Below are 25,594 nucleotides of genomic sequence, written 5' to 3'. Positions count from 1 at the left end.
TAATTTTCGTGGGTAAACTTGTGTTTTAGTTGAGTACACACTGAGGCACGCAGCACGAAAAACATTCACAGCGAGATTGAACGTTTTTATGATAAACTACATGTTATTAACATCTTTTTCTAGCGATTTATGTACGCACGTTTCCAATTTCTAAAAACCAATGTAGCAGAAAATAGTAATATTTAAGACCTAGTTCACATTGTAGTCGTGTTGATATTCCTTCAAGTAAATTTCTGAACCGTCTAAATTCGTATGAAACCGAAAAATGTTCAAATCTGCAATGCGTGTCCAAGTTCTGCGTGAGCTTGGTGGTATTTTGTTAATTGCGTCTTTCAGGTCACGCCTGAAATGTTTATTAAAAAACTAATTAAAAATATGAAATATAACGAATCCCTAGGCGGTTAGTTTTTCAGTCATCGGCAATTTGTTGATCAGTTTTTTATGGGTCTCTTAATTCGACATTGGAATTCAGAAAAAAAAATCAGTGGCGTTATGCAAACTGTGGTCAAAATCACTCCCAAGCAATTGTAATTTTTCGTAACAAAAAAGATTTGTTCCCCGAAGAATCTTCGATTTTTTAATGCCCTGGAGCCAATCGTGTTTACATCTAATGATGGTTTTGATATACGTCAACCGCGTCTATTATTTTATGGTGAATTTCGGAGAAAACCGCGTTTCTGTTACACTCAGGAAAGCCCGAGTTGCATCGAATTCGCCACTTTTTGCACCAGAATTAGAACCAGAACCTTGGCGCTGATTAATCTAATCTCCCGATCAAAATCTAATTAAATCCAGACCAACATTAATTCCAATCCGATTTTTAAACCGGCATAATTCACGATCTAATTAACTACCTATCATGTTTATTTTTTCTCGTTAATCTCCGGTAAAATATTGATCCTATGCTGGTATAAAATCAAAAAAATGAGTCTTTCCTGCCACAAGATTTACTCCACTCTGGTCTTGTCGATAAATGAAATGAACTGTGACTGCATCGCCGTTTGACACTTTGTCTATCCTAGTTAGCAGCCATACAAAATTCAATTAGCAATTGAAAAAGTTTCCTTAATCATAATGTAACAAATTTTTAGTATTTTTTTTATAATTTTCGAATTCCAGATTTTAGGACCGGATTCTTATGGAAAAAAGCGCGAGAAAATCGATTTTAGTTTCGGAAATATCAAGCTTTAAACATTTCGGAACTAAAAATTCAGCATCCGCAACTTTAAACACGTTTCTAATTTGGTTATTTGTTGACGTACGTGAAAATCTCGCCTAGTTTTGAGTATTTGAGAGCGAATTCTAAAAGAAAACAGTGCGAGAAAAACGATGGCGCAACCCGTTTCTATTTATCTGTTGTAGTTTCAAAGATATCGAGCATTAAAAAATTTGAAAAATAAAAATCAACTATCAGAAACTTTATAAGCCATAATTCAGTTATTTGTCGTCGTACGTAGATTTTGAGCCCGGATTTGGAATCTGCGCGAAATTCTGGGTAAAATGAGCAAAAATAACGCGAATTCGCCCAAAACATAACCGAGACATCGACCGTAGAAGTTTGACATAGTTTTAGACATTAGTTTTATTCGAAGAAACCAAATTTTCGACTTCTGGAAAATTTCAAACCGATTTGTTAGCTAAAAATCGCCAGAAAAACTATAACAAAAACCGCTTCTTTATATCTCTCATAGTTTCGGAGATATTTAAGTTCAAAAATCTAAAAAAAAGTCTATAAAACCATAAGATATGCTACCTTTGGTCTTATAATTTTTTTTAATTTTAAATTTGAGTAAAGACCTGATTCATATGTAAAAAAGGCTTGAGAAAATCGATGCTAAAAACCGCAAGTTTCAAAAATATTGAGCATTAAACATTTTGGAAGCAAAAATTTACTATCCGCAATTTAAACGCTTCTAATTCGGTTATTGATTAACGTACGTGAAAATATCGCCCATTTTTGGATTCTATCTGAAATTTTACGTAGAATGAGCCCATTTTTTTTAAATTGCTTTATAAATAAGCGAGATATCGACCGAATTAGGGTTTGCACCCTAGGGTAGGCTACCCTTAGTCTTTGAATTTTTCGGCAAATTTTTGAAACTTGTGTTAGGAACTTATTCTTATGTAAAAAGGCGCAAAAAAAAACGATTTTCAAAACCGCATATTGATACATGTCATAGTTTCGGAGATATCGACCTTTAAATCAAGCGGCACCATCAGCAACTTTAAACGCTTCTAACTCAGTTTTTTTTGACGTATGTGAAACTGTCGCCCATTTTTGGATTTTACCTGAAATTCTACGTAGAATGAGAACAATTTTTTTAAAATTTGAATTCAAATTTTCGTGAAATACGGCGTAAAATGAGCACCAATAGTTCAATTGCTTTACAAATAAGTAAGGTATCGACCGAATTAGATTTGGAAAAGGTAAAAACCGCATCTTTCTATCGCCGCTTGACGGTAAAATATTGATCCTATGCTGGTAAAGCAAGATTTTGCTCTTGTCAATTGAAATGAACTGTGACTGTTTCGCCGCTTGACACTTTATCAATCCTAGTTAGCAGCCATTACCATACAAAATTGAATTAGTGGTTGAAAAAAAAAGGGTCCGACCCGATGAGGGTTAAGTGATTCTGAATGTGAACAGATGACATTTAAAAATCATCATGCGTGTCCTAGAAATGACGTAACGGGGCAATCCTGTAGGTCATTGCCACTAAAGTGCAGTCAAAAATACAACCATGAAGAGAGGGAGGAAGAACATCAAAGTTAAATATAATAGCGAGACAACAAATGCCATCGACGCATTGCTCGGGACTTGATTAAAGTAATGAATCATGACTGGTGGCAGACCACCAAAAACGGGGTATATTAAGAACAACAAATGTTCGGCGTATTTTAAGACTTACCTGGATTCTGACAGACCATTTCGTACACAGTTCGGGCGGCATCGTCTTCAGAGAGGAAGTCCCAGAGGCCATCGCAAGCGAGGATTAAAAAGTCTTCGCCCCCGTCCAGAGGTATAACACGTATATCAGGCACTGCTATTACATATGGTTTGTACTCTGCATCACCTTGAACAAATATTTTTAGTCAAAAGGAGGTTGTTTACAGGAGCGGAGGTGGTGAAAATACATAAGCAGTGAACACCCATGTCAACTACGAATTTTCAGGTTTTTTCGGTTCCCAATTTCGTATCAAAGAGTTTAAAACGGTTTTGTTTATTTAAACAATCACACATCTATCTTACATAACATGTTCCTCTTCTACAAAATAATTAACTCCAAAGTTGAAGGTGATCCTGCAAAAATCACGTTATGAAAATGGGTCACGGACTTCGGAAGGGACACGATGTCGTTCAATTAAATTTTTTCGCATTTTTTTTCATAACGACGTAGTTTGGTAGTTTCACTCTTTTATTACCCAAAAACACCCTTAGAACTTCAGCCGAAGAGTTAAAATAAAATAAAATAAAAAGTACCATTTAGTAGACTTTGTTCAAGAACTTTGGAGGTAACGAAACTTTGAACAGAATGAGAAACGTAAGAATTTAATGAAAACCTCCGATACTTGGTTAGTGAAGTTCGGAAACTATAATTTTATCCAGAGAGTCAGAACACGAAACAATGTTAGCTGGTTGTGAAAGAATTTTTAGTTTCTTACGAATGATGAAGACGGGGAAATAAACTTTCAAACGTAAAATGATAGTTGCAAGAAAAAAATTGAAATATTGGCATCCCTGCTTAGATCTTAATTAATTCATTGAGGGACAAAGATGTCCACATTGATAAACAACAGGTCTACCACAACTGGAAAAATGCAAAGTCTCTTTCAAGAGAGTACGGAAATGATTTCAATCTGTAAAATGTGTTGCATAACTAACTAGTAGCAGTAACAAAATTTGCAGATATGTTATGAAATCACGCCTTTCTATGAATAATAACTACGTTAAAAAAGTATTTTTTTTTACTTCTGATTGTCTGCAATTCCAAACGTTTTTTTACGCTTCGTAATCCTACGTCGATGCATTTCATTGTAAATAATTATGCATTGAATGGCACCTGATAGTTAATTCTATTTTATTAGGTCAGTAAACTTCCTGAAAACAAACAGATCCACCACAACGATTCTGTCGCTCCTTTCTCACTCATTACAAATAATTACTACATAAAAAAGTGACTGAAAACGATGCGTCATGTAGGAACTCCACATTCTTAACAAAAGATTTTTTTGTGTTGCAAGACGACAAACTAAGATAACACCAAAGTAAACAGTTGCGTCATTCTTGAATTTACCTATTGCTCTAGAAACAGCCAATTGTCCGTTGACCCGCCACGTCCCCCAATAACAAACGTATCCTCCTTGTTTCTCAATTCTTTCCCGTTCATCCTAGAACCATAACTTATTATTATACGATCCGAAACAAGGAAACACTTACAGTTCTGCATGGTTTATGTGGATTCACACATTGTAGAACTCTTCCTTGGTTTACAAGAAGTGCTTGAGAGTCCCCAACCCATGCGATGTATAGTTTCTTTTCCTTCGGTCGTAACAACGCGCAAACCGCTGTCGTACCACTATTAAACCTCTGTAATACGAAAAAAATTAAACTCTGAAGAGTCGTCCATCGGTGGTACAAACCTCAACGTTACATTTGTCAATAAACAAAGCGTCAGTTTTATCAAAGGCATCAAGTAAAGCTTGTTCTGGATTCGTCACAAAGTGTTTGTTTTCAGCTAGAAATTGGTGTAGATGAGCCGCGCTGTACGCTGCAGCATCATGTCCTGCATGACCGTCAAATATTGCATAATAACTGGACGGAGTACATTCCTAGAACGTGAATTTTTAGTAAAATTAACACATTTTGGGGGATTTTTTACCTGGAGGTTGAACAAGGTGTTCAAGTCGTGGACGACCACATGTCTGTCTTCCATTCGTCTTCTTTTATTCTTCGCGGCACACATACTGACGAGATGATGGGGTGTTCCAGGGGGTGGTAAAGAACAAAGCATACTATTGTCGAGGTATCTCAAACAGATTTCGTTCGTTATAGCCATCACCGTTTGCATTAACTTTAAGGGTTCGTAAGCTGCAAAAGACAAATGATCAGAATAGCCCCACTACCTTGTACGTGACGTGATTCACATGAAAGTGACACAATATTTGAAATTAAACATGTGTGTGCTAACTGAATCATCTCTAAATGGAGAGTGGAAGTTGTTATTGATTTGCCGAAACTGTTTGTAGTTCAACTTTACAAGAACCTCGAATTAGAATTAGTTTATAAAGGGTGGCAACTATTAATAGCCCACTTTCCAAGTCGAAAAAATATCCGTTTAAATGAAATGCTTCGAGCGGATGCGGAAGTACAAACTTTTGAATAATTATTATCTTCCGCTAGTGGAGAAATCGGACCATATTCGCGTCATAAATTTAAATAAAGCACAGTTATTTGATGCATACATTTTCCGCCAGAGTAATTATTAAAACTGGTAGAAATTTTCACATTGTGGAAAACTTACCATTATCTACTGGGTTGAAGCCACACGCTATGGGCTGTTTTTTGCAGGACTTTCTCGTTTCGTCGATGACGATTTGAATGAGGGGGGCGACTAAACTTTCGGGGCATTTTCTGGAAAACGATGTTTTATTAGCCGAGTAAAATAAATAAAAAATGTTTTTACACACTAAACAAACAATTAAGTCACACTTCAGTTCCCACATAATGTTGATGACAACAAATGTGATCTGTTCAACTAAAATTATCTAATTTTCACGGTCATGTAGCAGAACATTTAAATAAAAACAAAGCCTTTGTACGCATCGGAATATAACAAAAATTGTACTTTTACAATGAGAGTTTCTGTTTTGTAAAAGTGCAAAAAACTGGAAATTTTTTAATGAACAAACAACGGAAAATGTGTTTTTTTCTAATCAAAATAAAGTAATTTTGTAACCTGTAATCTGATCTTAAGATTCGGCATTTTTGTCCGTTTTGTAATATTTTTTGCCCCGATTGGTGTCGGGCGGTATCGAGACCTTTGATCAACTTTCTCACTTTTACCACAGTAGACTGTTTTGAAATTCCGCCTGTAAAAATCTCAAGATAATTCGTGCGGAATAACAGACTTTTGTTTATTTAGTCTAAGAACAATCTGATGGGGTAAAAATAAAACACTGTTGTTTATTTGAGCATTTATAAAGATCACAATGAAGAATACAATATCAAGACTATTATTAAAAAAACATTGAATACTCATTGATGTTAGTAAAATGCAACAAGCCAGTAATTTAGAAAGTTACAAATAGAGGAATAAAGAACACAGAACATGAAAAAATGTATGTAAAATAGCATTTGGGTAAACAAATCGAAGGCGTTGAGACGATTATTTTCTCTTGAAATAAATCCCCATGTTGACGATGATTCATATTTTGTTTAAAATCTTGATTGTTATGATAGACAAACGCGATCCCTCCCTCGTGGACGATATGACGCGATGTAACTTAAGGCAGGTGCACTCAAGCTATCCCACCCAAAAAATTCGTTCCCCGGTAAAGTGTTTAAATGAAACTGTTCAAACCCCGTAAAGATTATACAGTTGCAGCTTCAATAATTCAGGAAATTGGCCATAGAACTGTATCCAGTTCATCTCTCCACATTGTTCTTTGAAAGAAACTAGGATGTTCTTAATGATGTCCTTTAAATCGGGTTTGACAGCGTTCCAAGAAGCCACAGCGTCGCAAAAATACATAAAGTTGTTTTGGCAGAAATCGGGATGACGTACTACGATCTGACAGAGACCACGGAAGGCCAAATCTTTCTCGTCTGAGTCTTTCAAGCTGCGTAAAGACAGGCAACAGTTCTTTAAAACGGTGTCGGCTTCGCTGATGGTGATGTCGGGGCAGATGCAGCAAAGTGTGCAAAGTGAGACCGAAACGGTTTGATGCATCGCTCTGGAAACTGATGGATTTCGTAAAATGTTGATGAAAGGTGTTAAGATTTCAGGTACGTGTGGACGAATTTCTGTGCCCATCATGGTGGTTAGTTTTCCGATGACCCAAGCGGCGTTCTTGCAAACGCCTTCGTAGCTCTCGTCTAAATTCTTTACAATCAATTTAATGTAGTCGCCCACATTCGTCGATAAATAAGGGTAACAAATCAATACTAATTCTCCATATAAAGCTATGGACGATTGTCGGATAAGAAAGGAGCAGTCTTGCATGGTCGTGTACAGCAGGCAGACCAAGTTGCTGTTGGTCACGTATTTGTAAAAGTAAGATTTAAGCCCAACCGCCATGCTGTATAGAACGTCGAGAGCGACATGCATGGGTTCTTTATCCGGCGGATCCATCCCATTGAGATTCTCTTGGAAATTAGCATCCGCCATGAAGGTGTCCATGATGATTTCCATGCACTGCAAATACACGACTTCAGAATATGGTAAAAAACCAGCATCCAAAGATGGTATAATGTTCGCCAAACACTCGAGGACGGCTATAAACTGGTCGTCTGAATAATTGTTATATTCGTTCAGTTTCTGCATGATGGGAGGCATCAACTTCTCGATGTACTCAGGTTTACCGAGCTCATTCCCCACAGACAGCGCCAAGACATTGATGGCATCATATAAAAGGTACAAACTCCGATAATTAAATTTCTGGAACCCCAATTGGAACCCTTCCAAAATCAAATCAATGTACGGAATCAACTGCATTTGCGCCTCTTCTTGGAACACGCAGAACGCCGAAATCGCTGCTCTCTGCACTCTTTTATTGTCGTCCATAAAGTGCTTCAACAGCACCGTCATAACGGGAATAAAATAAACAGAATGAGAAGGTTGCGAGTTGATGATCCAAGTTACATAACGACTTAAAGTCCAGCAAGTGATCACGCGAACCATTGAATGGTCATCATTCATGGTATGAATTAAATACTCAATCAAATATGGCAAATGAGGTTTTAATCCGTTCATGCAACCTTCGGAAATGGCCCCCAGAGCTAAGATCGCTGACTCCTTAATTAGAAAGTCTTGATGGTAAAGGAGCTCGTTGAGAAACGGAACGATCAAAGGAAGAACATCTTCACCGAATTTCACGGCGATTGCGTCCAATGAAGCAGCACTGCATTTTCGTAAAGTCCAGCCGACGTAGAAGTCGTCCACGTCGTCGCAGTTGCCCAAAAATTCGGCGTCTTCGTAGTCATTTTCTCGAGTGATTCTCTTGTCGTGCATGTGGAAGGGGAAGGTTTCTTTGGTTGGGTCGTTTTGCTCGACCCGTAAAGTGTCTTTTAAAGCGATGAGCTCGAAGTTTGAGTACTTCATGTTCTTTAATAGTACAGGCACGAGCTTGTCTATGTAAGGTGTTAGGATTTCTTTACAGTTAGTTAGTTTAGTGACCGCTAGCCAGAATTCGCAAGCGCCTAGCGCCACTTCAAGGTCATCGTGTTGAGTTTTCACCATAAGGTACATGATGACGTCGTGGAGATGAGGGAGAAGACACTCCTCTCTGTACTCCACGTACATGACGAAAGTGTGGCAAATGTACTTCTGCATGTCGACTTCGTCGGTGTCGGCTAACTGCATCACATTTCTCAAGTATTTCCCGAGATCTATTGATTGTTTCATTATTTTGTAATGATCCTGGAGGAATTGATTGATTAATTTGATTATGTTCTGTTTCTTATCACACTTCTCATCAGTCAGAAAGTCGACGAATTTAGGGAAAACCTCCTTCGTGAGCAAACAGATCTCTTCTTCAGACTTGTCAAGGTTCATCAGTTCTTCACAAACACTAAAAAGTGTAGTAAGGGCGACTTCACCATATTCGTCGGGAGTTTCGAACGATTTTACCAAGAAAGGAATTAGATCAGGCCATGTATGAAGGTTATGCTTCGCCAACGTGTAAATAACGTTAGAAATACTGGTGCGAACGTCCCTACAGGGGTCTCGAAGTAACATTAAACACAACTGCCTAATCTTAATAATACTGTCATGAGGTAGCTTATTATAAACCGTTGCAATGTTATTCTTTAACAATATTCCACTCAGCGATCGAATCTCTTCAGAAAAATGGCTCTGACCCACGATATAAAGCAAATAATACGTGAAATCCTCCACAATCTCAAGATTTTTCAGCTTGTTTTGCACGTCTTTCTGGATTTCGCTATCAGGGATCAATGCGTCTTGTAAAAGTTCCTTGATTGATGTTAGGGTTTCTTCTCGAGGTCTCCACAAAGTCCAATCCATCGTCGATAATGGAATGTTCACCTTTAAACAGAATCGGCGTCAAAAGTGGGGTTATGTTTCACATGAATAACAAATACACTGTTTACACAGACACAAAGCGAATTATGTGATTGATAACAACGAAATCCAACGATTTAGATAGAAGATTAAGCGAAATGAGTTGTAAAAAAGCACTTACCCGTCAAAAATGGTTGTTTTGACAGCCGGTATTGCACAAAAACCTTCAGCTGATTATCACGACAACCTTGGAAAACGAGAGAGCGCAGTGTCGCTGCATCACTTTTATCAGTCGGTAAATCGGTATCGCTTTGATGACGTCATTGATCAGGGGAATAATCTGTTATTGCAATGGTTACAAAATCAATAATTCCAGTACTGGACAATAAAATCTTCAACTTCTTAAAACGTCAAATAACATTAAAAAGTACTTTTGTATTAACACGATCACTGGAAGAAAATTACAGACTAAAATGAACATTTTTTCTTGCTGAAAAAAACAAATTGTCATTATTTCATATGTGTCTAGATCTTAGCAGCAAAATAATAATGACACCCCACAATAAATGTAAAAACTGTAAAGTAAGCTTTATGCTCAATTTATTTTTGATTTTGTGAAGTTGGCTGTAACTAAAGGCTGTTTTAGACGGTTTAAAAATGTTCGCTCCTAACTGTAGTGTGCATGTGGCATAAATAAAAATTCTTATAAATATAAATATAACACGCATCATAACATAACTATTTTACTTATCTCCTTATGGTTGTTAATATGATTAATGCTTATCTTTATAATTAAAAATAATGCACGGAATGTTTCATTTTCAGCCGGCAGCAAAAAAATTTGGTCGTCAAATTGACATTTATAAGATTACAAGTTAAATTGTGCACAAACAACCAATTAAACGACAAATCTTATAGATGACACGTCAAAACAATGAGCAAATTTTTTTGCTCGCGATTGTGAGTGTGAATTTTTTAATGCTTGGTTGATTCAGAGACGGATTAAGGTCGGTTGAGGCCCTAAGCGCATGAGAAACTATTGCATACTAATATCTTAATATTGCTTCCTCGGTTTCTTCAAATTCTCTTTGGATTTTCTTAAGATTCTGTAGATTTCCTTTTCCTTTTGATTTTTCTCAGTATTTTTAGGACCATCCAGATCTTTCGGTTTGTCTTGACTCTCTTTGTATTCAATTGAGATTATCTTTAAGTTATTCGCTTTAAATTCTTTTTAGTTTGTTCGTGTTTTGTCTATAATTTCTCTTTTAATTTCTCTTAGACTGTTCTTAAGGTACTTAAGATACTTTTTGTGTTTTCTTCAGATTTTCCAGTGATTCTATTAAATTGTCTGGTTTCTGAAAATTCTCTTTAAATTCTGTCTAATTCAACGTAGATTCTACAGATTTCTTTTGAGTTCTCCTTAGTGTCTTTTCAAGCCTTCTTTTTGTAGTTTTTTAAAGGCTATGCAAAATCTCTGAATTTTATTTACACTTTTCGTAGATTCTGTCTACAGTTTCTAAATTTTCTTTAACATTATGAGCAATTCTTTATTGCCCAGATTTTCTTCAGTTTTCCTTACTCTTCCTAAATTCATTTAGATTTTCTTATTTTTTCTTAGATATTCTGTACTTTCGCTAGATTGTTTCCGGGATTTTTTTTTAGGTTTAAATTATTATTCACTCTCGACGTGGTGGAATTTGAACCACTTTGCCCTCAAAACGTGAGATCACTGCTGACTCGGCTCGTGTCAAAATCCCCAGACAGCAGTGCTACCAACCCGTCGAAATAATTCAAAGCCTCATATAAAATCACAAACTGTCCCCGATCTGAATTAACTAGTTCAAAACACGCACGTCTATTTGTATAAAATAATAAATGTCTCATAACTCATAACAAGCTATAAAAATGTGCAACAAAAACTGTCATAAACTCTTGTTGTGACAGTATAAATTAAGAATAGACAAACAAATTACGTTGTTTCTTTACAGAAAACATCCACTTTAAAACGATGCATCAAATTTCCATGCAGTTATTTTCGTACTCTTGCTACACTTCAGTTTTTTAGGTATGTATGCTTTCAAACTTTTAGGGAACCACTTTCTGTGACTTGTCCCCACGCACCTTCGTTATGTCTAGTGGTGAATACATAACTCAAATATTTATGTTGACATTTGCTGTATCCTCCATAAAACGACATTACCATAGCAGTAAACCAGCGCAACATTAGACATTCATCCCAACATTAGAAATTTTCGCCTGTTGTTTCCAATTAAGTTTGACTCCTCTAAAGAATGTAAAAATCGCTTTTATATGTAAATAATTCTCCTGGGAGGTTATTAGTTCCACTTTTGAATTAATTTCACACCTTAAGTCCGCACTGTGTAATTTTGATTTGGTTTTACGCATTTTGTTGCTTCTCGATTAATTATGTAAATCGTTAATTAAGTGTAATTTGCATGTCGAATCTATCTCAAGCTTCAATCCTGCATTCTTTAATAACGCGCTCGTTCATCATCTGTTCTATGATTAAAATTAAGTAGGTGTATTGAAAATGTGGCGTTGTGTGGGTGCTCCACGAAATATCTGGCATTTTTCGAGGCGAAATTGACGTTTCAATTTACCAAAATTACGAGAACTGGAATGCAAAGTTAGATAATACTTGAAAAAAATGAAATCATGCATTTTGTTGCTGTAATCATTTGCAATTAACTGATTATTGTTTGTTTTGGACTTTCCAGGTTGTGTTTGCGTTATCACTCTAATCTAAATAGACAGACAGACAGAAATAACACTGATAACAGCCGCAGAGTTTGTGTGGCAATTTCAAGGAAAATCAGAATTTCCAAATTTCTGTATTTCGGAGATAACAACCCACTCACGCCACGTTAGATTTGTAACATTTCCTTCAAGTTTTTCCCGATCAATACACAATTAGTGTAGGTCATGATCGCTACAAACCACGAATAGCAACGTAACCTTTTGTAAGATTTATGGCAAGACCCAAAGCACGCCGAGAAATTTATCAATGATGCGTTAAATTTCCTCTTGAATGAATGCCTCTTTTCTACCTACATGTCCGTATTCCTCGTAATCTGATTCACAATTTGCCTCAAATTTTAGTCATCTTCGTTAGTAATAAAATTTCTGGTACCAAGCCCACAACATGACAAAGTTTAACCTTTGCAAAGAGGGCAAAGAAAATGTCATTTACTGTTAACACAGTTTATTCAACTTTTTATTGCGATCTGTAATTCCATGGATTATTGTTAATAATACTTATTATTGCCGTTTCATTGCTGGTGGCAGTGTAGTTTCACTGGAAGTAATACATAGTAATAAAGAATTGAAATTCTACAGTGTTCTAAATTTAAGCAACTATGTGCTCTTACTGAAAATACCGCATGTATTGTATTGAAATAATAGAAAGTGACGTCTAAAATGCAAGTAATGATTGCAATTTCGGCGGAAACTGATACAGTAATACGATTATTTCGTACGTTAATTACGTCACACAAATTTGTTGAATTTGTCGCATCTCCTGATGTTATTTTAAACGCAAAACTTGCCGTTATGGCACTATTAACCTACTTTACAAACGTCCTGCAATGAGTCATCTGTCTCCTATTTAGCAAACTGATACAAAAACCAAACATATTATTTACAAACCGGAATAAATATTATTTTAATATCGCATGCATGCTCACAACTCATTTTTCCTGAAAATCAATAAAAATAGGTGCCACGCTATTATGTGGGAATTAATTAACATAGCACCTCCATAATTAAACTTTTACAGCCGTTTCAAATCCAATAAAACGTGGTCCGCATTATAATACTGCGGCTCTTTTATTCTTTAATGCGGTCAGAATTTGTGTTTATTCTTTTGTAATTGCAATAACAGTTCTCACTCTAAGCTGCCACTCATTCCTCATTTCATACCGCAATGGTGTTAAAAGAACCAAAAAATTATGTGGCGTCTACATGAATATGAAGAAAAGGTTCTTGGTGGCGGATTTTTAACACGGTTTTGCTCGTTTGGACGTCGATTCCATCAAGCGGAAAGAGTTAAAAGAAGAAAAATTGGCATAACCATGATAAATTAGTCGTATAAATGGTAATGAGACAACTAAAGTGGAACAATTACTCAAGAATTGTACCGAGCATTTCATCATGTTTGTGTGCACAGTTCTTTAGCTGCGGGGATAGAAAATATACGTAACTATTCAGTTGAACTTCACAGATATAATTGTAAAATTGTTTTTATTAGAACTTTGGTAGAACAAGAAAGGGTAAAAAAATTATACAGGGTGTCCCAGAATTTGGCCCCAGAGAGCAAGGGAAGGTCCGACAGCAATACAGATGATAAATTTCAAAACAAAAATTAACCAAGTTTAATAGTATTCGAGAACGGATAAAAAAATACCAACCAATCCCAAAAGCTTATTCGAGAAGTAGAAAAAAAGGCCAGCCCAATTTCCTAGACAACGAGAGTCTAATGTTCATCTGACCAATAGATGATAGAATGTGTCCATAGTTACCTATTTTCAAATTCTGTTTAGCTTCGGGATTGGCTACCATTTTTTCGTCTTATCTCGATTATTTTTTGAGTTAAAAAATTTTAGTTTCAAAATTTACGTTCAGAACAGTTGCCTCCACAAGCCCTTTCTCTCTGGGGCGCGAGTTCTGGGACACCCTGTATACTGAGTGTTTGAAGTTTTAGTCGCCAAATACAATATTTTATAACATTTTTGAATTTTAGCAGTGGTAAGGACACCAACAAAACAGACTAGCGATAAGGTAAAAAGTTCAAATTATCGAGAGTTCAAAATATAGTGTGATTCAAATAATTGAGAGAATGAAAAGAAAAAATTCAAATTAATTATAGAGTGTTGGCGGAAAAAAGTGCAGGATTTTACTTGAAATTAACAAGAAGACCAAAATACATTGAAATTTTTTAATTTATCGAGACAAATCGAGGGAACCGGAGTTTTTTTTTTAATTATCGAGACTCTACTGTAGTTTGCCTACAATCATCAAAAGCATTCATAAATAAGTAGAGAAAAAGAAATTCGTACCGCATCACCTCTTTTTGCAAAAAAGGGATCTTCTTTGTTTACTTACGCATAAGTTTTTTGTCTTTTTATTTGAGAATTTAGATATATTGTTTAATCTTCGGGAGAAACTATCGCGGTTAACTGTGGCCAAAACGGCATACTATAATGAGAAAATGCAAGGGGTATGTTGGCGTTTACCAAAAACGGCGGTTTCTTTCTCGGGGTTATTTGCTCTGGAGAGAACTTTGAGCATTTCTATAAGGTAAGCGTCGCTCTCAATCAATCTCAATAGTTTCCTCATTTTTCCCGGAATTATCTGTTGTTAGTTTCGTAAATTAGATCGTGAAATAACATCTGTTCAGGAAGTGTTGTATTATAACATAACACCGCAGATAAGATATTCGACTAATAGCTTTTTGGTATAAATAAATACATTAAATAAAAGTTCTGTATCTTGAAAAACGGAGATAAATTATACGTTTGTCGGCATTAAGCGAAACTGTTTTATTATTAGCCGTTCAAAAGATTTATTGATGAGATAAACTAGATATAAAATATTGAAGTAATAATAATAAGCTATAAATGGGTCAGGTAATTATTTTATAAAAATAAAAAAAAAACGTAATAAGAACTTTCAGCGATCAAAAAATCAACCATTCATACGTAATCAAAACTTTGATATAACTTCCAGCTTTGTCTGTCTTTTAAAATTAAAATTACAAAAGTTTTACAAAAGGAGCGCGATCTCTTAAAATTAGCGTCACAAACACTGGCGCAGCTCAATTTGCGATTTTCTTGGTGCTTATGAAACATTTATGGTAATATTCTTTCCTATAGTCGTAAGGGTAATTGAACGCATCTGCTAGTTAATGCTTGCTTTTCATTTTATGTAAAGTAAAAAGCGGATTCTACGAAAAGTGCGTACTTTTGATTACCGGCTTTTATAGAAATATCAAGAAGATCCGAGAACAACACAATATTGTCTTTGCAAAAATTAAATCTAATTAATCGATTTAAATAAGAATCAAATTTGGAGCTGATAAATTTGAAGACTTAAATGTGATAATATTTTCCTAAATAGTAAGATTATAACTCTTTACTCTTCACAAACAATAAGCTAAGTAAAAAAGACTTATCAGTTATCAGGTTATCACTAAAAGCAGGATATCAAACTGCCAGCAAACCAACGCGGTTTGATAAGCTAAAACTTAAACAAGATAATTAAACAAATCTTGGAAAGAAAAATAAGCCTGACTAACCATCAAAGCACCACTTTAAGTGAAGGTGCCCCTAGAGTCTTTCCACGACAACACTTAATTTATATTTATAAGTAAACAACTCGCCTAATTTTTATGTCCAACAAAACTGATCACCATGACTGGTCAAACATCTTCAGGCTTAAAATAAATATCTTAAAAAGTGGCAGTAAAACAAGGTACAAAATCTTAAAACGACTTTTATGTTGTATGTATTCATAAAATTTTAACAAGGAACAAGTTTGAGGAGAATAAAAAGGTGCTGTGAAGTGAAAAAATCCACCAGTTAATGGGTAAACTGCTCTTAGAGTGCAGAAACCAGAAAATGGGGTGAATTTTTTCGAGTCCATGTATGACCTAAATGTGAAGAGTAAAGGCTGGCGGTTTTGCAGGGTGTGTCCACCCGCCTAAAACCACTGAAAATTAATCGCTTCGCAGTTCGTAAACACAAACACAAGTAATTAACGCTTCTCTGTAAATACTCTTAACTTGTAGTCATTAACCTGAAACGTTCTAATGACTAACCCGCGTAATTGCAATCATTCAATTAAATTGTGACCTACGCATGTCCTGCGTAATAATTTTCATCTCAAACTGACCTAAAATCATAAATCTGAATGTGTTGAAGGCTTAAATATTCAACCGGAAGTGTGTCATCTTGTCAATGTGCATTTGTTGTTGTTTTCATTTGACACTTGCCATTAAATTGTAGTAATCGCGTAGTAGTGTACGTAGTAAACACTGAGCAAAAAAAACAACAAAATAAAGTGTCAATTTGACGTAAGTTGTGGAATTTATCATTTTATCTGTGTTGGGACTTACTTTTGGGTTAAATACTGAGTTGTCCAATCGATGACTCCACCGACGACTTCAAAGTTAATCAACTTGTAGCTTCCTAATTTAACAGGTAGTTGATCATTGGGATTTACTGTTTGAGCAAAATTTTCGAAAAACTCGCGGTAATAAGTCAAATAATCGTCTTTATTAGCCATAGTCACTAGGAAAACTTATCACAGGCACTTTTATGTTAAAGTTTGAACACTATGTACACAGGCTTCGTTGTTTACAGAGTTAACTGATATGTATATTTGTACTTTGATTAAGACAAGTTTTGCAACGTAATACTGTCGTAATGGTAAATTATTTTATTGTATTGCAACTAGTTTCAAAAATACCATTCATAAAAAAGTACACCTCTGACTCATTCGCCTAACCCAACTAGCAAATCAGCGATGATAGGTTTCATTTTGTTGGGGTCGTGTTTACCAACATAACAAATACAAAAATTCTTTCTATGGATTTCCTGAACACACACTAACCATACCGCTCACTATCCATACTACAATTTAATTTTAGATTTACATCAGAATACAGTAACTCGAGGGGTCTGCTTGAGGCGGCGCTTCGCCCCGCAACTCTTTTGCTTTAACATTCAAGTAACTCGCTTCGTATTCTTTTTGTATGTGCTCAGGTAAAGGAGAATTCCAATTTTCCGGGGGCGATTTTCGGCGTGTCCATACATCGTTGCTATAATGGGGCTCCAAGCGCTGTTTGCGCCTCACTTTTTCACTCTCCACAATTTCTTTCTAAAAAAATACATCATTTTGGTTACACAGTATTATGGATAATACCGCCGATTTGACATCTTTATTATCTCGCCACCTACAACAGTTATCATAATCTCGCTTCCACGGTACACAATCGAGGCTTTTCCCAAAAATAAAGTACTGGTGGAATCGCCCCTTTATTGAGGTACATTCTTTATATTCTTCTTCATAAGCGGGGCATGGCCGGATCTAAAATTAACCTTACATAACCTAATGACATACAAAAAGACTCCATACCATCCACTCGTCTTCAATTGTCGGTTCTTTGCCTTCATTATTATTAGTTTCAGTCATTTGCAGGCGAATTTGAATAAAAAATTTGATTGAAAATGTAAGGTTAGTTTTTTGACTAGAGGTTGGCAACTCTGCGAATCTGCCGCAAACACGTGACTTTCTTCACCGTGATTGGTCGAGGTGATAAAAAAAAGGGCGCGTATATTTTCAAATGTGTCATTCACCCTCTTATCATTTATCACGATAAAAGCACATCCGTTAATGTCTACGTTAATTGTTATCGCAGATCTATTTCGGCACGTAAAGAGATAAGATCTAACCGAAATGTCGAAGCTGATCGGGACGTACGCCCTTGACAAAAATGAAAATTTGGATGCCTACTACCAGGCTCTGGGTAAGTTTGTAGGAATATTTCCCCAATTTTATTCAGTTTTTAGGGGTCCCCTTCCTCATTCGCAAAATGATGGCTTTTAGCAGCCCCACACTCACTATAAGTGTCGACGGGGATGAGTGGACCATCACCACTGCTACAACTTTGCGCACAAATACCGTCAAGTTCAAGTTAAATGAAGAATATGATGAAGAAATGCCGAAAGGAAGTCTAAAGGTGGTTCTTTCTTGTAGTTTTGTGGTGTTAAATTCTGTTTTAGAGCACGACGACCGCTGAGGATGACAATACTTTGAAGACGGTTTCCATTGGCCCTAATGAGACAAAGATTACACGTTGTTACTCACTGACGGATGACGGCTGCATTCTTGTAAAATTTTTTTTATTTATGTTTCGCGTTTTCATGTAAATTTTCAGAACTTGAAGCACGAAGCCAGCGGAACTGAAGGAAAACGCTATTTCAAGAGGGTGTAAACTTCCAAACATTTTATTCTATAAATGTGCAATAATACTCTCCAGCACTTTTCTCTCCATTGTTCTTCGGTGTAGTTACTAACATTTTGATGGAGCATTCTTGCGCTCGACTTTACTTAACTGTTTTCTTAATCTGCAAGGGTCAATAAAATGATCATTCCGCTTGTAAACTTCTATTTTATTTGATAAAATAATCATATAAAACAACGAACCCTCTGAGTACCCTGGACAGGTTAAAATAGTCTAGTACTTACATGTTAAGACTGATAATTGACAAGTCCAGCCTCAAACTTGCGTATCACTGATCTTAAAATAGTCCACGAGTTTGGGTCATAATAAAAAATAACACCTATATCTGATTCGATCAAATAAATGAAAAAGCAAAAATGAATTTATGCAACGAATGTTAAACAAAAAAGTTACACCTATGAACATAACGTTATTTATTCCCGGTATACGCCAGAGTCGTGGTGAAGAGGACCTTTTGCCTGTTTTTGATCTTCTTCTTTTTACCACCTGGCGTGACTCCTGTAACAATTATTTCAAAACAACTAATAAAAAAACGTCCTCACTCACCAGCATCATGTAGCAAATCGCTTTCCTCCGCCTTCTGAAGAGCCTGCACGATCGCATCCCCAAGACTAGTACTCGGTGGAAGCGGCTCAAACTCCTCATTCTCCTGCTCGCTATCACTTTTATTACCACGCACTTTGAAAGAAGTTGCCATTTTTTGCCCAGTTACGTTGATCAGTTTCGTCGGACTGGAAGCTTTAAGAGCTGGCCATTTGACGGTTTCCGTCTTTTTGGCACTTGCCAGCATCTACAAACACCTTTTAAAAAGTGCACGAAAAATCGGACCATTTACTTTGGCGAAAGAAGGCCCGGCGTGTTCTTGATCCGTGTTCAAACTATTCGGAGGAGTGACTGTGGCTTCTGAGAGACTTTCTTCACTGGGCTGGGTACACTCCGACTCGGATCGAGGTCTTCCATCGAAACGTGGGAACTGTTGAGGAGAGTCTATGTGGATATTCGGGGTTGGGTATATCCCCATTAGACGGTTTTCTTCAGCTGCGATTTTTTTCTCGCGGCGCTTTTCTTGCTTGGCGCGGCGTTGGCGACGTTTTTTACGTACCTCGATTTGTTCTACAAAAGAAGCTTGTTAGTCATCACCAAAGAGAGAACTTTATTCAAGTATCTGTAGTAAGGGGACTGTCCTTTTACGTTATAAGAACATGAAAAGGATAATTAACCTCACGTTAATATGGCACCGAAGTCGATCAAATTCCCAAAGAGTACGTAATTTGATGGAACACTCCAGTGCGGGTGATGAACACAAGACTTACCACTGAAATGCTGAAGAGTTTCTTTGGACACAATAGACTGCTGCAAGTAAATTTCAGCCACTTCAAATTGACATGTTACTGGCAAGTGTTGTAAATATCGCAAGCGCTTTCGTAACTCTTCAGTCATGGATCCTCCTTCCTTTTCAAGGATCTTCCCTGTTATGGTTTTCGGGCCGTGTTCCAGTGACCCATACGTATGTTCGAGCATTTTAGCATTGATAGCATGGAGGTAGATATGTTGGCCGTCAGATGCTGCAAAATTTTCTTATGAGTATCGCTAATACACAAAATTTTACTGTAGCTATGAGCGAAATGACTGTTACTTTAGCGTAAGAGTCTAATCAACACAGCTGCTAATTTACCAAAGAAACAATTTCGCAAAGCCTGAAGTGGCAGTGCGTACTCAACTCTTTGGATGTAAACAAGTTGTGGCTTTACCTTGGTAAAAGTAGTGAAATTTTGACTGTGGATTGGTGGTAGATATGTCCAAAGTTTCAGCATCTACGTTGTTACAATTAAGGCTGTCACTATCATTTAGTTCTAATGCCCCAAAAGCTTCATTTACGTTATGCGATTCTTTTTCAGTTACAGTAGAGCCCAGATTTTTAAGTAGCTCGTCTCTACGTTGATTTAGCAAGTTTAAAGCTTCTTCTATAAAACAGTTCTCTGGGCATTCACCATTTTCCAACAGTTGCGCCGTCAATTCGTCGTTTTCTCTATCGATAATTGACAATATTTCAGTTTCTTTAGCGATTAGTAATTTAGAATAAACATCAACGTTTTGTAAGTCTGAGAGATTGAAAATTTCCTCTTCCCGAACTATAGCGGACGCTGGATACGTGACCAGTGATCCCTTTGGACGCTTCATTAGTTTGAAGGTTATAACTTCGTCCACATTGAAGGTTTGATGTTGTTTACTGACGACACTTTTAAGGTCGGGTTTATGAACTGATTCATAACAAATTGGGCATTTGCGCGAGGCTTTATCGGAAAGGGAGAGATAGTGTAGCAGACAAGACCAGCAGTAAATATGACCACACCTAGTTATTTTGGCAGCAACTGGAGGATAAAGGCATATTGGGCACGATGGATAGTCAGAAACTTCCACATTCTTAAATCAAAACCAATCAACTACTAGTGTAAAATTGCAATGAAACTTACCACTTGCTCAATTAAACTCCACTCAACTAAGGCATCGGGGTTGTTTAGATATTGCTTGTAATCACCAGAAGTATTCACAACAAACTGGCAACTAAGAAAAACAACGCGTTAAAAAAAGACGACGAACATCAAATCATTACTTTGCTTGTAAAAAGTGCTCCTTGTTGTACTTATGCTTCTTGGTGAGAATCAAACGATTGGAGTTCTTATTGCTAAATCCTCTCTCAGACTGGTAACGTCCTGGAGTTGCATAAACGAAATTTAGCAAATGATTGAGACTTTGTTTTTTACTGCCTGGTTGAAAAACTGAACCCAATTCAGCTTCAAAGTCCTCTTCTAGCCGGGTTGTCTCCGTTCGACCCATAGCAGAACCGGCGCCAAAGGCTCCCCTCGGCCTAGGTCTTTTAATGTCGAACGTCTTGTTAGCACGTTGTGGAGTGGGCTTACGAGATGACTCGCTTTTTGCAGCCAGGCTGCTGCCAGCGGGCTCTCTGCGGCGCCCTGCGCGGGGCCACAACTTACCGCTGGTACCATCTGGAAAAACAGAATTTTGAAATATCTGCGGAAATGTTAAAAAAGGAAGTGGAGCAAATTGTTTCAACTTGAGTAACATTACGTCACAATACATTACATCAAAGTAAAGAAAAGTACAGTTTCCCGAAGTAACGATGCAAAAAGCCGCCATTGTTTCATGGGTAAAAAAACAGAAACAATTTGCTATGGGTTGAGGCTTTATGGTGTCATAAAAGATTGACTCGAACGCACAATAGTTAATTATTTCTGCAGACTTCCCTGCAGTGCAAATGCACAATAGACGATTATACAGAATAGGAAATAATTACTTGAACGTCACTTTTACAAGCAAAGTGCTAAGTCATCTTTTTGAAATCGGCAAAAATTCAAGTGGCGAGATTATGTAAGAGAATTTATGGGACAAAGGTGTCTGATAAGAGGCCACATTTTTTGTTCTCGTTTAGCCAACTGTTTTGAGCCTGGGGCACCGGGCAGCTAAACAAACAACGCAGTTTATAGCCGATCAAAGCAAATTTATAAAACCGCAATTCGTGTATAATGACGCACCTTTAGTAAAAAAGCAAAACACCGCAATTATGTAAAACAAACGGCGGCCATATTGGCAAAATTGCTCTTTGACCTTGGTCAATACAAACCTTGACTTTTCTTGGAGTCAGAAGTGGCCCCCTTGGAAGAAGCCTGTACACAACGACTCCCTTTTTTCTCCATTCCACTGTCCTCCAGTCTTAAAAATAGTTAGTTTTTCGGAGAGTTGAGCTCCTCCACATGGAGTGGCAACACGCAGATTCGAAGCAGACATTTTAAAAAGCCATGTTTTATAAAATCACTAAACAAGAAAAATACGTTAACAACACTGTATTTTCCTCAATTTCCAACGCCGAAAAGGTTGCCGAAAAGCTAGGGAAATAACTTTCGGGAGCAGGAAACTCCCTGTCGTCGAAAACGACGAATTTTAACACGAAAACACTTCTCGCGATCTCGTCGCAATGATGGCGACGGGAAATTCAATCATTTGTCTACGACGCGGTGACGTGATTGGCCAAGAAAATACAGTACTACCAACTATAAAAAGCGGGAAATTCAAACTATGATATATTGTCCTAAATTAAATCACAACACGAATTGTTAATACTAAATTATTCACATAGCATCAAAATGAAAACGATGCGACTCCGAGAGGCGTTCCTTCTTATCCTCTTGCCTCTCCTTCCAGTGCAGGACACCAATAATCACAGTAATAATACCACAAATGCCCGTCAAGGCTGCTACCGACATCAAAATTAATTTGCTTGGTGTGACAAAAAGCTGGGCTTTCCATCTGGAAGGTTCGTTAGCAGGCCATGGTATGACAACCATTTGGGAGTTTGGTATGATTTGAGTCCACGACCTTGAGTGATTTGATAACCCAACAGTCAAAGAATCAACAAAGTTTGGAGTTCTTCCCAAGCCAAAAATGGTGTATGGTAAGTTTAAACTGAAGTGCGCGGATTGTGGTAATTGGGCAGAAATTCCATGTCTTGTGTACCCTTCCTGTGTTGTGGTTTTATAAGAAATAAGAGGCCCCGGGAGATTCGTTCCATACGTTCTCCGTTTTTTCCCCACTCGTCCCATTATCATGGCGTTATTTTTATTAGTAAGACCAGTTAGTACCATGACTTTGATAAAATTCGCGTCGTAATCTAAGCTGTTTTTGAACGCTGCAGCTTTATATTCCTTATTTTGGTAAGTGACTAAGATCACATCCAAGATCCCATCTTGATAGAAATCAAAGAACGCAGCCATTGCGGTACCATTTTTGAAAGAGTTCAAAATCCCCCATTTGACGGCAAAGGACCGTTTGAATTTGCCGCATCCAGTGTCGCAAGGCACATTTTCCAAAAAGAAAGACTGTGGGTGTTCTGGATCATTTGGAGAAAGCGTCGCTAGCAAATCTGGATATCCATCCATATTAAAATCACCACTGTGTAAAGTGATAGTATCTGTGTATTTAGTCCCGGGCTTGAAAACAAACCCCCAGGTCACACTTGTGTCGTCTTTAAAATTGACTTGGAGATTCTGCCATTCTCCTTTGCTGTAAACCAGAAGAGCGCTGTTTTGGCAGTTGGAGTCATAACAAACTGGAGTCACCAAATCCATCTGTCCTTTCAGCTCCACATCCATGAAAAGTGACTGTCCAATGTGGACAGCATTCTTTGGATGTTCAATTGTATTGTTGTAGACGAATTTGCCCTTGTGCTCACTCCCAAGCCAAATTTCGAAGTCGTCAGTTGTGGTGATAAACAAGTCTGCCATGTAGTCTTCATTTAAATCTAAAAAAAACGGAAGCTAAAAGCGAATTTTTTGTTATATGGTGATTACCGATAAAAGCGTGAGAGTGGGGCCTCCTGAGCTCCGTCCTGCGGCGATTATCTTCCATGGGGATCTTCTCAGGAGGGTTCCTTGTGTTGTTAAACACCCAAAACACCCTTTTATTGTCAGTGTCCTGCCCAAACAAATCAATAATCATGTCTTGATTATAATCCAGAGCTAAAGGCTGCCCAATCATGGGTATCGCCACCCTGTCATGACTACAGTTTAACTGGTTAGCACCCCCCCAAATTACATGTGCATAAGTATGGGGAAACTTATCCCTCTCAGCCCCTCTATACACAGTAGTCACCATGATATCCATAAACGCATCCCCATCAAAATCCCCAGGAACCACACTCGTAATCATTTTATCTTTAAAAGTGCAAGCAAGTTTAGGCTTAGCTGACCTCAACAAAGGCTCTTCCTCATGCGCCAACAAAATCTCAACAGTCTTCCCTTCGTCTTGCAAAACAAAAACGTCAGTTAGCTCGTCAGAATTAAAATCACCAAAAGCTGCAGGCATTCCATCCGTAAGTTTCCCAAACACCAAATTTGTTATGTCGCTGGTTTGGGCTATTTTCGTGTAAAATGACAGCACCGCGAACAACGCGAAAAAGTGATAAGGAAGAGTCATTTTGGTTCCGCTTTACGATCCAAATAAGTAATTCACACACATTTCACTATTACGACGTATTTTTTAACATTTCTTCACGTTATTTTGACTTTGACGTGACTAATCTCAGTACGTCATTATTGGAGCTGTCAAACGACATGTGTGGTGGTCGAGACCTGCATTACCGACTGTCAAATGTCAATTTTGAATGGTAGGTGTCAGTGCGAGTGAAAGTGCCGATTTTAAGTGGAAATTTGTGGTTCTTGGTGCAAAAAACTGCTTTATTAATAGAAGGTATGCATTTATTTATAAAAGTCTAGTTTTCATTGTATTCGGGAAGATCTGGGGATTTCAAAATCGTTGCGTTTTCGAGAACATCGCACGCTGTCAAATTCCCATGGCCCACTTCGAAAAAGCCATGGCTTTTGAAAAAAATACATACAGGGTGATTTTTAATTATTTTATTGAATTGAAGCAATATTTGTACAGAGTTTGGCCAAAATGGCCCACGCGACACAGCTGTTCTTTCATTAACGTAGAAATTGGAGCCAAAAAAGTTAAGCGCCGCGCCGGTCCATGCCAGTGTACCTGTGTTGTTTTAAATCGTTAAATAAACAAATTATATATAGAATGTCCCAGAAATCACAAAGAACCCGTTGAGCCTCTTGCATTTTGAGAGTGAATTTTCGAAAAAAAAATGTTTAATTAGATTCTAAATTGGCTGGAGCAACGTTTATCACAAACTTTTTTTATGACAATAAAAGTTTTGATTGGCTAACTTTGAATTGCTCTGGAACACCTGTAAATAAACTTCACGATACTACAAAATGATGCTGCTAAAATTTGTAAAAAATAATTTTAGGGTGTCGAAGCCTTCTTAAATTGCACCAAAATATTTACTACCACAGTCAAACAGTGTTTTTTTCACTAAACGACTGCTCCAAATTTTTTTACATCTCTGGAGTCATTTTCTAAGCAAGACATGAGCTCGGCCACGTAAACAAATTGGATAAATTCTAGGTGTCTCTCGGAATTCTGTGGATCTCGCTTTTTCATGGCGTTGGATATTAAAAAGCAAAATCTACAGAATTCCGAGGGCCACTAAGGTAATTGTATTTTGTCATTTAATATATAACAGAAAACGTTTTATAATAACTTCATATTTTGTGTTTTTGGATTTAGATAAAAGAATAAAATGTTTAATATAAAATAAATTAAAGAATCAACGCGCTTCACTCTGAAGCCATTTTCAAAGCAAGAAACGAGCTCGGCCACGTAAACAAATTAGATAAATATTTCCTAAAATACAGTTATTTCCCATAATTGCATCCGTTTGAAC

The 25,594-nt window shown here is 37.1% G+C and overlaps 5 protein-coding genes and 1 pseudogene across 9 annotated transcripts in view; 1 reads left to right on the top strand and 5 right to left on the bottom strand.

Annotated features, from left to right (window-relative positions):
* LOC148168941 (uncharacterized) overlaps window positions 1-16,641 on the bottom strand; it is a 64,727-nt gene extending 48,086 nt beyond the window's left edge. Inside the window, exons 1-7 of the mRNA XM_088046697.1 lie at window positions 16,375-16,641; window positions 5,523-5,632; window positions 4,881-5,089; window positions 4,642-4,830; window positions 4,439-4,588; window positions 4,296-4,389; window positions 2,910-3,074 (exon numbers count right to left, since the gene is read on the bottom strand). Coding sequence (XP_087902823.1) covers window positions 2,910-3,074; window positions 4,296-4,389; window positions 4,439-4,588; window positions 4,642-4,830; window positions 4,881-5,089; window positions 5,523-5,632; window positions 16,375-16,544 — 1,087 coding nt within the window. The 5' untranslated portion in view covers window positions 16,545-16,641. The remainder of the gene's footprint in view (window positions 1-2,909; window positions 3,075-4,295; window positions 4,390-4,438; window positions 4,589-4,641; window positions 4,831-4,880; window positions 5,090-5,522; window positions 5,633-16,374) is intronic.
* Window positions 6,187-9,768, bottom strand: LOC148168942 (transportin-2 pseudogene; annotated as a pseudogene). Its single transcript, XR_015770836.1, has 2 exons — window positions 9,424-9,768; window positions 6,187-9,266 (listed from the first exon to the last, which is right to left on the bottom strand). The product of XR_015770836.1 is annotated as a transportin-2 pseudogene (transcript).
* LOC148168939 (fatty acid-binding protein-like) lies at window positions 6,919-18,425 on the top strand. Of its 4 annotated transcripts, XM_088046703.1 has the most exons (6): window positions 6,919-7,006; window positions 11,231-11,307; window positions 17,680-17,787; window positions 17,831-18,000; window positions 18,044-18,151; window positions 18,199-18,425. In XM_088046703.1, the coding sequence occupies exons 3-6, from the start codon at window positions 17,718-17,720 to the stop codon at window positions 18,253-18,255; spliced, it is 405 nt and encodes a 134-aa protein (XP_087902829.1). In that variant the 5' UTR covers window positions 6,919-7,006; window positions 11,231-11,307; window positions 17,680-17,717; the 3' UTR covers window positions 18,256-18,425. The 4 variants fall into 4 exon arrangements, with proteins under 4 accessions (XP_087902829.1, XP_087902828.1, XP_087902830.1 ...); XM_088046702.1 differs by lacking the exons at window positions 6,919-7,006; window positions 11,231-11,307 and adding an exon at window positions 16,185-16,332; XM_088046704.1 differs by lacking the exons at window positions 6,919-7,006; window positions 11,231-11,307 and adding an exon at window positions 16,368-16,459.
* Window positions 16,686-17,537, bottom strand: LOC148168940 (synaptic plasticity regulator PANTS). Its single transcript, XM_088046700.1, has 3 exons — window positions 17,397-17,537; window positions 17,184-17,348; window positions 16,686-17,138 (listed from the first exon to the last, which is right to left on the bottom strand). Exons 1-3 carry the CDS (start codon window positions 17,451-17,453, stop codon window positions 16,911-16,913), a joined length of 450 nt encoding a protein of 149 aa, XP_087902826.1. The 5' UTR covers window positions 17,454-17,537; the 3' UTR covers window positions 16,686-16,910.
* A 184-nt stretch (window positions 18,426-18,609) lies between the features above and the next one.
* LOC148168938 (E3 ubiquitin-protein ligase RNF10) lies at window positions 18,610-22,317 on the bottom strand. Its single transcript, XM_088046698.1, has 8 exons — window positions 21,929-22,317; window positions 20,900-21,293; window positions 20,760-20,850; window positions 20,037-20,709; window positions 19,599-19,850; window positions 19,121-19,398; window positions 18,832-19,075; window positions 18,610-18,783 (listed from the first exon to the last, which is right to left on the bottom strand). Exons 1-8 carry the CDS (start codon window positions 21,999-22,001, stop codon window positions 18,695-18,697), a joined length of 2,094 nt encoding a protein of 697 aa, XP_087902824.1. The 5' UTR covers window positions 22,002-22,317; the 3' UTR covers window positions 18,610-18,694.
* Window positions 22,318-22,372: 55 nt separating this feature from the next.
* On the bottom strand, window positions 22,373-24,441 carry LOC148168937 (T-cell immunomodulatory protein). Its single transcript, XM_088046699.1, has 2 exons — window positions 23,652-24,441; window positions 22,373-23,602 (listed from the first exon to the last, which is right to left on the bottom strand). Exons 1-2 carry the CDS (start codon window positions 24,274-24,276, stop codon window positions 22,434-22,436), a joined length of 1,794 nt encoding a protein of 597 aa, XP_087902825.1. The 5' UTR covers window positions 24,277-24,441; the 3' UTR covers window positions 22,373-22,433.
* Window positions 24,442-25,594: the final 1,153 nt, after the last annotated feature.

This window comes from Gnatocerus cornutus, chromosome 9 (assembly GCF_029298725.1).
Source record: "Gnatocerus cornutus isolate USDA-ARS CGAHR chromosome 9, icGnaCorn1.1, whole genome shotgun sequence".
NCBI classification, from domain to species: Eukaryota; Metazoa; Arthropoda; class Insecta; order Coleoptera; family Tenebrionidae; genus Gnatocerus; species Gnatocerus cornutus.
The sequence above is the reverse complement of the archived record's forward strand: the minus strand, read 5'-3'. Positions and strand labels throughout refer to the sequence as shown.

What these genes read in the sequence shown, in the direction of transcription:
- LOC148168940 (XM_088046700.1), bottom strand. Translation starts at nt 17,453, where the DNA reads ATGACTGAAACTAATAATAATGAAGGCAAAGAACCGACAATTGAAGAC. An exon ending in CAATTGAAGACGAGTGGATG is followed by an intron (nt 17,349 to 17,396) that starts GTATGGAGTCTT and finishes GGTTAATTTTAG; the next exon opens with ATCCGGCCATGCCCCGCTTA. An exon ending in ATAAAGATGTCAAATCGGCG is followed by an intron (nt 17,139 to 17,183) that starts GTATTATCCATA and finishes GTATTTTTTTAG; the next exon opens with AAAGAAATTGTGGAGAGTGA.
- LOC148168939 (XM_088046703.1), top strand. Translation starts at nt 17,718, where the DNA reads ATGTCGAAGCTGATCGGGACGTACGCCCTTGACAAAAATGAAAATTTG. An exon ending in TGCCTACTACCAGGCTCTGG is followed by an intron (nt 17,788 to 17,830) that starts GTAAGTTTGTAG and finishes TTCAGTTTTTAG; the next exon opens with GGGTCCCCTTCCTCATTCGC. An exon ending in TGCCGAAAGGAAGTCTAAAG is followed by an intron (nt 18,001 to 18,043) that starts GTGGTTCTTTCT and finishes ATTCTGTTTTAG; the next exon opens with AGCACGACGACCGCTGAGGA.
- LOC148168938 (XM_088046698.1), bottom strand. Translation starts at nt 22,001, where the DNA reads ATGGAGAAAAAAGGGAGTCGTTGTGTACAGGCTTCTTCCAAGGGGGCC. An exon ending in ATTTCACTACTTTTACCAAG is followed by an intron (nt 19,851 to 20,036) that starts GTAAAGCCACAA and finishes AAAATTTTGCAG; the next exon opens with CATCTGACGGCCAACATATC. An exon ending in AACTCTTCAGCATTTCAGTG is followed by an intron (nt 19,399 to 19,598) that starts GTAAGTCTTGTG and finishes CTTCTTTTGTAG; the next exon opens with AACAAATCGAGGTACGTAAA.
- LOC148168937 (XM_088046699.1), bottom strand. Translation starts at nt 24,276, where the DNA reads ATGACTCTTCCTTATCACTTTTTCGCGTTGTTCGCGGTGCTGTCATTT. An exon ending in CCACTCTCACGCTTTTATCG is followed by an intron (nt 23,603 to 23,651) that starts GTAATCACCATA and finishes CGTTTTTTTTAG; the next exon opens with ATTTAAATGAAGACTACATG.